Raw genomic sequence first — 13,172 nt, 5'->3', positions numbered from 1 at the left:
CATTGATCTTGAACCTAGAGTCTGCACTGTCTGCTCCTCATGCTTATCTTGAATAGTTATTTTTTTCTTCTAATTTTGGATGTTTGCTTAAACCAGAACAGACTCCTAGTTCCCAGAACCCCCCTCTTACTGTCAAATTCTGAATACATTTAAAATTAAAGAATAAAGTAAATTAAATAGTATGGTTCTTTATTAAACAGAAATGTATACTTAAAAAAATTGTTGTAATAAAATGAAGTTGAACATAAGTGGATGCTCATAGTCAGCTATTGGATAGATCACAGGGCCCCCAATGGAGGAGCTAGAGAAAGTACCCAAGGAGCTAAAGGGATCTGCAACCCTATATGTGGAACAACAATATGAACTAACCAGTACCCCAGAGCTCTTGTCTCTAGCTGCATATGTATCAGAAGATGGCCTAGTCAGCCATCACTGGAAAGAGAGGCCCATTGGACACACAAACTTTATATGCCCCAGTACAGGGGAATGCCAGGGCCAAAAAGTGGGAGTGGGTGGGTAGAGGGGTGGGGGGATAGGGTATGGGGGACTTTTGGGATAGCATTAGAAATGTAAATGAGGAAAATACCTAATAAAAAAAATATATATATAAAATAAAATAAAATAAAATGAAGTTGAACTTGCCACATCTGAGGTTACACACACACACACACACACACACACACATGATGTATTTGCATCATAAACCTGTTACTCAGTAAATACACATGAAGAAGAAGCTGCCCCGGCACTGTACCAGGTGCTCAGGTGCCCTTTGTCTTGAGCTCCTAGTCAAAAAGTTTACCTTACATCTTGCCAGTTCATATTGGAAGCATATGAAGTCAGCTCAGGATTGAAATAGGTCGATGCTTTCTTCTCATCCTGACACCTTTGGTTTCACTGAGGCACTGCAGGATATGAAAGCCATGCTGGACACACACACACACACACACACACACACACACCCATCCAGGGAGCACCTTCGTCCCATTTGAGCTTAATAGTGGAAGAGGAAATTAAGGCATTTTCTTTTCTGTCAACATATTAAGTATTCATCCTACATGATCTGTTGGATCAAAACAAGCCAAGATTCAGTGATGATTAAAACTCAAAATGTCATCTGGGCAGTGGTGGCGCACACCTTTAATCCCAGCACTTGGGAGGCAGAGGCAGGTGGATTTCTGAGTTCGAGGCCAGCCTGGTGTACAGAGTGAGTTCCAGGACAGCCTGGACAGAGAAACCCTGTCTTGAAAAACAAAAACAAACAAACAAACAAACAAACAACAACAGAAAAAAACCTCAAAATTTCCCTTGAATGGTGTTTTTTTAAAGTAATTACTTTTCTTATTTTTTGAAAGGACTTATTTATGTAAATGAGTTTTGTGTCTGCATGTACACATGCACACCAGAAGAGGGCGTCAGATTGCATTACAGACAGTTATGGGCCAGCGGTTGCTGGGATTTGAACTCAGGACCTCTAAAAGAGCAGCCAATGCTCTTAACCACCGAACCATCTCTCCGGCCCTTTTCTTCTGTTGCTTTTTGGTTTGTTTGGTTTTGGGCTTTTGTTGTTGTTGTTTTCATAGATTTACTTGATTGCTTTTAAAGACAAGTCTGACTATACAGATCAGCAGCCTTGGCTGTGGCAACCCTCCTGTCTTGCTTGTCCGGGTGCTGAGAAATAGGCGTGCATCAGCACACCTGGTAGAAGAGTAAGTGTGTAGAGGTCGAGTGTGTAGAGGCTGGGCAGGGGCCACAGCTGCACCTCGCCCTACCATAGCCACACTGTCTGCATAGAATTCCATGGAGAAAGCGTGTCCTGTTCTTCACCAGATGCATATGTCTTGGTTTATGATAACTATTGTAGTTAACCCGTGACCACCTGTGTTAACTGAACCATACCCTTCTTTTCCTTTCTTAATAACTCAGTTCAAGGCCTGCTTTGAAAAGTTGAAAGCTTGAATATAGATGCTTTATGATGCCGTTTCAGATTGGACCTAAAAGCCTTTCCCTGTATCATCAGTACTTGAGGAGCGCCAGCTGGTGACTCCTGTGGCTGATGATCCTTCCCGTCTGCCATTAGGCCTCTCAGCTACGTTCTAACTGCTCAACTATTTATACATGTAACCAGTACTTTATCTGTGATTATTTACTTATGCCACACTTATTTAGCAGACAGCTTAAATGGTCAGTGTCAGAGAAAGCTGGCTGAGTAGATACAGACCGATGGACATTCAGGCATTCTTCATGCTCTGCTTCCGAATTGCTGGGTGAGTGTTCACGTCTGCACGTCCGGATGCCCCAGTAACGGAGAAGATGCTGCTGTCTGTTCAGAAGCTCATGTGCACTTCCTGTGCCACTCCAGTTGTGACATGGTGGGGTCAGGCATTCTAATTTTCTGTGCTGTGTGTGTGTGTTTGTGTGTTACCCGTGTGCACGAAGGTCAGAGGACAGCCTCGGTTGCCATTTCTCACACACTCTCTACCTTCTGTTTGAGTCAGTCTCTTCTCTTACTGCCCCGCAGGGATCGCAGGCATGTCCTGTTGTCCGTGACGCTGAGTTCTGGGCTCTGAGCTCAGGGCTGTTCATGCCTGTGAGGAAGGCTGACTGACGTCTCTTCTCACTCCCTAACTAACATATGTGTTTAACAAACTCCAAATAGCACCTACCTTAAATGACAGTGTCCACGGAGTGTGTTCACACTTATGACATAGTCTCTTTTTTCCTTTTTGTACTACATCTGTTTGTTTGTTTTGGAAGCCATAGACATACCAAAGCTAGAGTCAGTCTTTTGTTTCCCAGGGTCCCAGGATCACCAGGCTTGGTGGCAAGCATTTTTACCCACTAGCCATTTTACTGGCCCTATATTGTCTTTGGAAAGTTTATTTCAATTCTGTAATTAGTAGGTACTGTACTTTTTATTTATTTTATGGCGTTTTGTCTTTAATAATAAAGTCTAAATTTCGTCCTCTTTTTTTTTTTTTAGAAGAAACTTTGAAACTATTAATATCAACATTCCTCAGACACTTTTCACAGAAGGTTACTTTAAAGAGTCAGCCTCATGGGGCAATGCCCAGCTGTGTGAGCTATAGGGAGCTCTGAGGCCTGGGCACTGCAGTGAGCTGCGTCAGGTTCTGGACTGACCCTGCGTCTCTCCTGAGGAAGCTCAGACTGTTCAAATCTATGCAGGTTTAGAAGTTCAGGTCAGCACCTGGGGCCACCACTCTTTGCTGTGGGGAACACATTTTCAGTGTTTTTTCTTTGCTTCATCTATCCCCAGAAGTTCTGAACACTTATACATTTGACCAGAGTGTAAATTGTCTCAGTTGGGGGAAATGGAAAGTAGGATTTCTAAGCAAGCCAGAAGGGTGCTTATAATTCAGATCTGAACAGTATGCTGCCACAGCTTTGAGAGGTTTGCTATCTTCTGAGGCTGCCACAGGCGGCCTGGACTGGGCGACATTCTGATGCTAACCAAGAACAATTTTCAGCCATCTCCTCCGCTGCATTACTGATGGTTACATGTCCTGAGTGACAGTGCTCTCTGATCTTTTCTGTCTAGGTCGAACTGGAAGGTACACCCTTATAGAGAAATGGAGAGACACTGAGCGGCACTTGGCACCGCATGAAAACCCCATCGTGTCTTTAAACAAGTGGGGGCAGTATGCTAGTGACGTGCAGCTCATCTTGCGTCGGACTGGGCCATCTCTCAGTGAGCGACCCACCTCGGACAGTGTGGCCCGCATTCCTGAAAGAACTTTGTATCGACAGAGCCTTCCCCCCTTAGCCAAGCTCAGGCCTCAGGCAGACAAGTCCATCAGAAGGAGGGAGCCTAAACGAAAGTCTCTCACCTTCACAGGGGGCGCCAAAGGGCTGACAGACATTTTTGGAAAAGGCAAAGAGACTGAGTTCAGGCAGAAGGTGCTGAGTAACTGCAGGGCAACAGCAGAGGAGCTGAAGAGGCTGATCCGGCTGCAGACTGGGAAGCTGCAGGCCATCGAGAAGCAGCTGGAGTCCAGTGAGGCAGAGATCCGGTTCTGGGAGCAGAAGTACAGCTGTAGTCTGGAGGAGGAGATTGTCCGCCTGGAGCAGAGGATCAAGAGAAACGACGTGGAGATCGAGGAGGAAGAGTTCTGGGAAAACGAATTACAGATCGAACAAGAGAACGAGAAGCAGCTGCAGGATCGGCTGGAGGAGATACGGCAGAAGGTGACAGACTGTGAAGGCAGGCTGAAGGACTACCTGGCTCAGATCCACACCATGGAGAGTGGTCTCCAGGCAGAAAAACTGCACCGGGAAGTTCAGGAGGCACAGGTCAATGAGGAGGAGGTGAAAGGAAAGATCGAAAAGGTCAAGGGGGAGATGGACCTTCAAGGGCAGCAGAGCCTGAGGCTGGAGAATGGCATTAGAGCTGTGGAGAGGTCTCTGGGGCAGGCCACCAAGCGGCTACAGGTAAGGGCATCTTAGTGAGCAGGGTGCCACACCCATAGAAGGGGATGTTTAATTAACAGGACCCAGGGATGGCTCTGTAGCTTGGGCCTGTTCGTCACAGCACTAAGAGCCTCAGTCTGAGAATTTTGTGATGATCTTGCTTTCCTTGGGTTATAAAATGAATATCAGTAGATAAAACTCCAACATCTGGTCAAAACTAAGAACTCTTAACTCTTGTGAACCAAATTGCTATTAATTTGCAGTCAGTTATAAAGTATACAAGAAGGAAGTTTGTGACCAGATCAGCAGATTGTCACACCTGGGTATATAGAAACTATATACTTGTCATATATTTTCTATGACAGAGTAAGAATATGCATTTATTTTATAAGAATCTGTGGCACTGTCCAGAAGGGAAGCCTCATATCTAAGAGGATGGGATAGTATTGTCTTTGGCCACTGTATCCACATAAACCATGTGTGTCAAATGAATCCTTCTGAATGTGGGCCCCATCTCCCACCCCTGTAGCAGGAGGTTTGTCCCCAGAACAGCCCTGCCCACCCAGCCTCAGGTATAGAATAACTGGTGTTTTCCAACCAGGACAAGGAGCAGGAGCTAGAGCAGTTGACCAAAGAGCTGCGGCAGGTCAACCTCCAGCAGTTCATCCAGCAGACAGGGACCAAAGTCACCGTGCTGCCAGCCGAGCCCACGGAGATCGAGGCCTCGCAGGCAGACATAGAGACAGGTAAGGCCAATCACCTAAAATGGCACCCTTGTTTACATTAGGGTAATCTGCTCACTGGCATGGCCTTATTGTTCATTTTAATCTGCTTCTTTATGAGCCTGTTTACCAAAGTACAAATATAAATATGAATATTGGCTGTGAAAATTTGCATCCTAGAATCTCCTGATTTCCCCTCCTCTCTGAGTCATGTTTCTCATCTCTTCTGTTGTTGAGACTTCCCACCTGTGGGCTGTGGCCTCAGCGGCTGGCAGACAGAGCCAGGCAAGGTGCTCTCGCCTTAGTAACTGAGTTACCACCAAAGACCTGCCTTCTCCTTCCTGGGTCTCCACTGCACTTACCAATGCAGTCTGCTCTCTCTGGTTCTTTGGGGAAGTTGACCATTTTCTGGTTGTCCAGTTCACCAGATGGTTTCTGTTTCCTGTTTAGAGGCACCATTCCAGTCTGGGTCCCTGAAGCGACCTGGTTCATCTCGGCAGCTCCCCAGTAATCTTCGTATTCTACAGAACCCTGTCTCCTCTGGTTTTAATCCTGAAGGCATCTATGTATAACACTGCCTTTGGGGGTAGGATCCAGCAAAGGTACCACGGACAGGAAAATCCTCCAGTTTGTGCCAACTGAACAGAGGGTCTGTTCCCACGCCGAATCCTCTCCCAACCACACACCACTCGGAGCCATGCCCTGTGCACTGATGCTGAACATGGAGCCTTTCACTCTTCGCAGTATTGACATGTTGTCCAGCAGCTGGAATGCAAAGCCTGTGTTTGTATTTGTAGCATTTTGAGAGCATCAGGAAAGCGTTGATCTACGTTTATACACGAATACACCCTGAATTAAGAGTAAAGAAGTTATGTGACTGCTTGGTTTAATTTATTCCACGTAATTGATTAATGTATGAATGTTGCTCTTTAATGTTTTATTAATACTTATCCTGTGACTTAATTCTGTTAAGTGTTGTGGGACTCTGACTGTGTGCATGTTGGCAGACTCCATCCGAGCTTTGCTCATGTACAGCTGCGGAGCCTCCTGGGGCGCTCCACCATCCAGACTGACTCCACGGAACTCACCGCACTTATCTGGAGCCTCTCTTAGCCCTTGCTTAAGTGAGATAATTCAGCTTGCTTTCTAGTCTGGAAGTTAATTGTTCCTTTACAGTATTCCAAACATGACATCACAGAAATATCGTAAATGAAGTAAATTGTTTGTGTAAAATGTTTGTGATCTCAGAAGGTCCTGGTGCACTCTGTGAGGCTCTCCTGCCTTCCTGCCTCCTCCTGTGGGTCCCCATGAGAAGGTCCCACGAGAAGGAGAAGTCCCTGGGGGTCTGATTGCTGTGCTTTGGGAATCACACGCAGGTGATGTACTTGAGAACAACCCACTTCCTCTGTGGACTTTATGCCATGCACAGCAGGGTGAGTGTTGCTTGCCAAGACGTCGACGTGGACAGGGTGCTTGCTCTAGACATGGAGACAGAGGAGAGAGCACCGAGGTCAGGTATTTTTTTACCAAGGAAATAAAATTAAATTCAGAGTATGTTTTTTATTTTTAAGTTTGACTTTATAGGATATTAGTCTCCATTTATATTTGTATCATTTGTGTATAACGCCAAAAATGAGTCAGTACTTTGCTCGCAAGCAGTGACTTCACTGCAGTCAACAGTAATATTTAGATAGGTGCTGCCAGGTGCCTCAGCCCTTCCCATTCTCCAGTACATTTGGTACAGTGTAACTAAGACTCTAATCTGAAATTTAAAGTAGCTTTTAATCCTGAAGAGAATGCATCCTCTGTATTATTTACATGCAATAATATGAAAGTGGGTTAGCATAGTGATGCTGAAACCACAGTCAAGGTGAGCTGAGGTGGGTGACCACACCCAACTTACTTCTGGTTTGATGAATGTCCAATGAAGCCGAGAATGCTGCTTTATTTTAGTTTCCAATGACAAGATTTAAGAATGGCTGTGAAGTAGTAGACACTCGTAGAGAACTGAAATTTGTGCAGTGTTGCCTTCTACCCAAGTGAATTGCAGACCTCAGCTGAACGCCGACTTACCCAGTGGGTCTTGCTGTCACTGCCTCACAGGTGACTTGAGAAATAAATTATTCTTTCTGAAATAACCATTGCCTGAACGCATTTGCTCCAGATTTGTAGCAACTGTTTCATATCTATATACATTTAGAAAGAATAATTCAAAGTCAAAGTAACTTGCAGCCCAGGGCCTGCCTTACTCTCAGACTCTTCCTCTGTTGAGTCATTGCGTTGTTCAGATAAATTGAAACCTTGCTCATAAAGGCAGACACTGTACAAATGGATTATCTTCCATTTAAACCAAAATGTTGGTGGTAGGTAGGTTAAACTCTATGAAAAATGAAAGATAAAGCTGGGTGTGGCGGCTCATGACCGAGACTCCAGCACTCTGAAGGCTGAGGCAGGACAGTTGCCATGAATCCCAGGCTATCCTAAGTTACAGGGGAAGTTCTAGGATAGCCTGAGGTCTGGTGTGAGGCCCTGTGGAAAGAAAGAGAATTGCACAGATCCTCTGGCACACTCAGTTGTGAACTGTCTGCTTCCTGAGGCACCTAGAGAAGGGCGGCCTCCCACCAGCTCGCAGCAGTCCTGGCTCTCCACCACCATCACCTCTGAACTTGGAAGCTGCCAGCTACTCTCCCGGCCTCCCAGCCTCCCCGACTGGTGGGGTGCAGCCATGAGAGTTAACAAGCACGTTGAGAAGCTGTGCTGTGTCACGAGTCACAGGGCCTTCACAGGCTCATCACTGTCCAGTGTTTTCTAAAGCTTTTTTAGCTTGGGGTGGGGAGGGGGGAACAACTAATTTGTGTAGGAACATCTGAAAATATTTTAATCTGCTGTCACAGTTTTTACCTATTGTGACTATAATTGAAGTGGCTTATGAACCCTACCTTTGGCTACATGTCAGAGGGGTACAGCCAATGGTATTCAAAAACTACCAAATGCAAAATTTTGCATATGGAGAAGTATACAGGTTCTAAATAATAAATTAGATCACAAATTTTTGTGTCTTTTTAATTAGTACTACAGGTTACATTATGTGGTTTTTCTACAGGTATTAAATATATTACAAGTTTTTTTCTTACCAATGAATAATTCGAGTATCATTGGTCTATTTGACCTATAGAGTATCCTCTTTCTCAGAGAATCACCCACAGTGGGTTACCTCACTTTTGTGTTTATTTTTTTCATTTCCTTTATATTTTGGCTGTTAGTGTTCCTTTTTTGTCTCCGTGAAGAGGGAATTTTATATGTGAGGCTTCAGTTGGTGTTGATAGAAGTTGCCCTCTGGCTGTGCAGATTGGCATAACTATTAGGGGGCAGTTGAGCAGAGCTCCACCCAGCAGAGCCTGCACAGTGAAGATGCAGCTCATGGTACTCGCTGTGGAGTGTGGCAGCACAGACCGACAGATCAGCACTGCTCCACAGCTAAGACAGCGCAGTCCTGTGGCAGGCAACACAGCTGCTTGTAAGTGCAAAAAGGTCTGCAGAGACAAGAAGTCTTCACTTAGAGCAACATCTGGGAACATCTTTGCAAGTTAGGACCTTGATAGATTGAGGAAATCATGTGAAAAAGACAAAGGCCTGATGGCAGGCGGGCACAGGAAGACAGGCAGTTAGCATTGGACATTGCCTCTGACAGGTTAGGCCTTAATGTATATTAAAAGATGCTCTGTGTGCTTCTCAGACACAAGCCTGTTTGATCGGTAGATACTGTGGCGAGGCCAGCTCGTGAGTATTCCTTTTGCATCACGCCAGTGTTTTTAAGTTGTGTGTTCGTATGTCTGCTGTGGTATTTTTAAGTTCTGGGAGAAGCCTGCTGGCTGTGTCAGCTCACGGCCATCAGTAGTTACTCAGTATTGCTGCTCCACGTTTCCCAGTGCACCTTCCATGCCAGGGCAGTGGCTGCGTGCGTGCAAGCTGTGGGAGCGCCTTCCCGCTCATTTTATATATATTTATAGAAACCAAATGACCGCAGATGGCTATATAGTGTAGTGTTAAACCAGTGGAACTCCAATGGCAATAAATATATGCATCTGTGTGGGGGAGGGGAAAAGTGGAAATACAGGTTTACAGCCAGACATGGTGGGTGGTAGCCCTTCAGTGTATTTCTCTTTCCCTTCACTGACCTAGAAGGATTTGAGCTGCTGCAGCTTTAGACAGAAAATGTCCACATTTGCTGATTGTGGGCCATAAATATGCTTTTAGTACTGCTTTGCTGATGTATAAATAAGAAATCTGTAATATGTACTATATGTAATTATTTTCTTTTGACTTTATTTCAAAATGTATATTTTCTGATTATTATCATGAGCTATAAAGCAAAAAGATCAATATCTGATATTCTCCCAAATAATAAATTTTCAAGATTCATTGGGGCAATACAATTGTTGCTTGCTTTCTTATATACTTAATATTTAAAGATATAATATTGTTTCCTTTGAAAGATGCCAAAGAAAGTAGGTCTATGTATCAGTGATTTAAAAAAAGAAAAAGACCTTTCTCTGAACGTACTGCTAACCCTCAGAATGGTGTCTTACTCAGAGGTACAGCTAGGCCTGGGGCGCTCAGCAGGTAAATAAGAACGTGACACACAAGCACAGGTCCCATGTTCATGTCCTCAGCATCCCTGTGTAACATGTCACACCACTAGCATCAATACTAGCGAATCAAAGACACGTGGACGGACGGCTTGGGCTCATTGGCCAGCCAGCCGAGCCGAAACAAGTTCAGTGGGGATGGAGGGCCGTTGAGACCGGTACCTACAGTTGACCTCTGGCCTCCAAACACGATGTGCAAATGTGCTGGGGCTTGCAGAAGACAGCATCTGCATCCTGCCACCTCTGATGTGCAAGTGGATCCATGTTTGCAGGAGTGTTTTTAAGTAGAGCTAAGCCTAGGTTAAGAAAATATACATGAGTAACATCAAGCTATAAAAATAAAGAGAAAATGAGGAGACTTACTCAGTTCTGACTCCTAGTTGGAAGCTTTAGACTTTTAATGATCCACCCTGCCCTCTCTAAAGCATGTGTTAATGGCTGAACAAAACAGTGCCCTCTGTTTATACAGTTCCTCCCTGGCCGCTTACATTCTTCATGTGGGGTGACATAGGAAATGCCAGTGGGGTATGTATGTAGTAAGCCCTACTTATGGCCATACTGGGCTGAACTTGACATGGGTCCCCCACTTCAAGGATTTTATCCTCTCATGAAGAAGGTGAACCTCACTACCACATGTTAAGCTCAGTTAAATGGGCAAGGGTTCCAGTGTCATGGGACCATGGCCAGAAGGGCTTCCCCATCAGCCCAAGCATCAGGACCCTAGAGCAGGAGATAGGAATCAGAAGGGCATCTGGCACTGTCTAGGAGCTAGAACTATGAAGGACTGAATAGCTGTGGTTAGATAGTAATAAGCAGGAGGGAACAGAGGGTGGGCAGACATCATGGTTATAAAGGCCTTGGTTGCCCTGTAAGGAGCTGGGGAATGGACCCACAGGTTCTCCTGTTTGGACATTTGGTCCTGTTTTAGAAAACGATAGAACCTTAGGGACATGGGCCTAACTGGGAGAAGTGGGCCAGAGGGAGATGGGCCAGGAGGGTATATATTGCAGCCCACTTCCCACTGGCTTCTTGCTTCCTGGTCCTCTGGGATTCATGCAGTCAGCTGCTGCACACGGCCACAGAACCACTGATCTCCCCACCGTGAAAAGCTGCATAAGCGATTTCCTGATTGAGTCACTGAGGAGTCATGTGGTAAGGTACCATGTTAGAAGCACAGAAGAGACAGTCAAAGGTGAGGGGCTGAGGGGGCAGGCAGCTGTGGGGGCTTAGGCATTAAAAAGTCCACACAGAACGCCTACTGGCTACCAGGAAATAAGGACTCAACAGGATAAGAGAGCTCAATGGGGCAGCTTCCTGAGCAAGCACTCATGGGAACCTCTCTGATGTGAGTGGGCTTTGGAATACTGTTGCATCTTCTTGAGAATATTTTAGGGTGGCAAGGTTGCACGTAAGGGCACTTGTTACTAAGTGAAATAAGATAGCCTTTTAAAATATATTTATATATTTTATATATTATATATTTTTATTTATATAAATGTTTATATAATATATATTTGTGTATTTTATATAATATATTTGATATATATTTAATTTTATGTGTATGAATTTTGTGCCTGCATGTATGTATATACACCATGTGTGTGCCTGATGCCAACAGAGGCTAGAGAGGAACACGTGTTAGATCCCCTGGAACTGGAGTTACAGATGGTTTTAAGTTGCCAGGTGAACAGGGAGGGCTTCGTGTTGCTTTTCTCGTCCCTGTTTTGGGCATGGGTACATATATGTACCTTGGAGAGAGGTAAGTTGTATTAAAAGACAGATCTGTGGGTGCATCCTGTCCTCTGAAAAAGAGAAAGTGAGTCCTCGCCCACGTCAGATCACATGGTATGAGACCACAGGTTGCACATTCTCACTTCCGCACTGCATTCCGTGTGGCCTGGCCCCCTCTTCAGTCTCCTGGCAACAGCACAGTGTGTGTGTGTGGGGGGGGGGGATGTAAGGAGAGGCCAGCCAGCAGCAGACTGAGACCTGGTCCCTTCTCATCCACACTCCTCCCACTTGTTTTCTGACGCTTTGTCATCTCACTGGTGCAAGCAATCGGCCTATCCACAGAAGGTCCTGCTTGGCCTATGACCCTGTGGCCTTGCCTCAGAGCCAGGATCAGGAATCAGCATACTCAAAGATCTGACCTCTGCCTTTTCCTGCTTGCATATCTGACATAAATGTTAGACACAGACACTCAAGTTGGACGTGGGTGAGTTTTTATTTCTCAATAGACTCACTTCAGAATTAGCTCCCATTCCTAAGTTGGATTTCCATCTTTGGCCCAGATACATGGGAAATACACTCTAATGTAAAGTAAGATTAAATACTCTTGTCCAAATATTAGTCTAAGGTCATCTTCTCTGCCTCCTAAGAGCACCAATGCAGATTGCCAGATGGTAGTTTAGTCTGTGATGACTCTCCATGGTTGCTGTTTGCCACAACTTGGACTATGTGCATGCCTGATTGCTGTCACACAGAGATTGCATATACGAAGAGCTGGGACTTGTCAGCATGGAGCTTGCAGGGAAAGACTGAGTCCGTGTGTCGTTTCCCCCACCCCCAGTCTGGATCTTCAACTTCCACAAGTCTCCAGTATGTTCACAGAGCTCTTTCCCAGGACTTCCTGCTACAGAGCAGCAAGGTTTCACTGCCTAGTCATCTGGTGCCCTCTACAGGAAGACACTTTGTTGGCTATGTTTCAACCTAAATGTCCCCAGGATTGTCTTTATGGGCCCAATGCTTGATCCTGCGGCTCTGTGAAGATTAGCTGTTCTTGTAACCATCCTGGAAGGGCTGAAGATAGTCTAAGGACATGTCTGTGCCCCTTGCTTGGCTACTGGACTATTGATGTCTATGCTCCTTGCTTGGCTACTGGACTATTGATGTCTGTGCTCCTTGCTCTGGCTAGTGGACTATTGAAGAAGTGCAAGAAATCAGAACCCCTCCCACCCCCAGAAATCTCAAGCTGGGAGAAAAGAACCCCTTAGAGCCCGGGCCAGCCAGCAAGGAAACTTGAGCCCGGGCCAGCCAGCAAGGAAACTTTTCTTCTAAGATTCACAATTGTGTTGACCACCTTACAGAAAGGAGAACAAAGGGTCAGAGGCAGCTGCACCACCCCTGGACCAGAGCTGCCTCTGTGTGCACAGCCTGCTACTTTATTTCAAACTTAACCTGAAATCAAGACCCTGGGGCTGCTAAAACCCTCTTCCCAGTGTAGCATATCAAGTGCACTCCTTTTTTCTGTTTCTCACAATTAGTCTGCCTGTCTTGAGTGCTCACTCAAGACTAATAGCTGAACCTGGTTTGTCCTGACCTGACAGAGGCCATCTCCCTGAGTCCAAAGCATGATCATCCACAGATCCTATCA

General features: G+C 45.4%; 1 protein-coding gene across 2 annotated transcripts in view; it reads left to right on the top strand.

The window, feature by feature from the left end:
* The window catches only part of Rassf8 (Ras association domain family member 8), a 76,339-nt gene extending 66,753 nt beyond the window's left edge, over positions 1-9,586 (top strand). For both annotated transcript variants that reach the window (XM_021165006.3, XM_021165007.3), the window contains 3 exons: positions 3,560-4,449; positions 5,030-5,174; positions 5,601-9,586. In XM_021165006.3, coding sequence (XP_021020665.1) covers positions 3,560-4,449; positions 5,030-5,174; positions 5,601-5,722 — 1,157 coding nt within the window. In that variant the 3' untranslated portion in view covers positions 5,723-9,586. The remainder of the gene's footprint in view (positions 1-3,559; positions 4,450-5,029; positions 5,175-5,600) is intronic.
* Positions 9,587-13,172: the final 3,586 nt, after the last annotated feature.

This window comes from Mus caroli, unplaced genomic scaffold (genome assembly GCF_978045245.1).
Source record: "Mus caroli unplaced genomic scaffold, Mus_caroli_1 scaffold_7, whole genome shotgun sequence".
Classification (NCBI taxonomy): Eukaryota; Metazoa; Chordata; class Mammalia; order Rodentia; family Muridae; genus Mus; species Mus caroli.
Note: the sequence above shows the minus strand (reverse complement) of the source record. Positions and strands in the feature narration are given on the sequence as shown.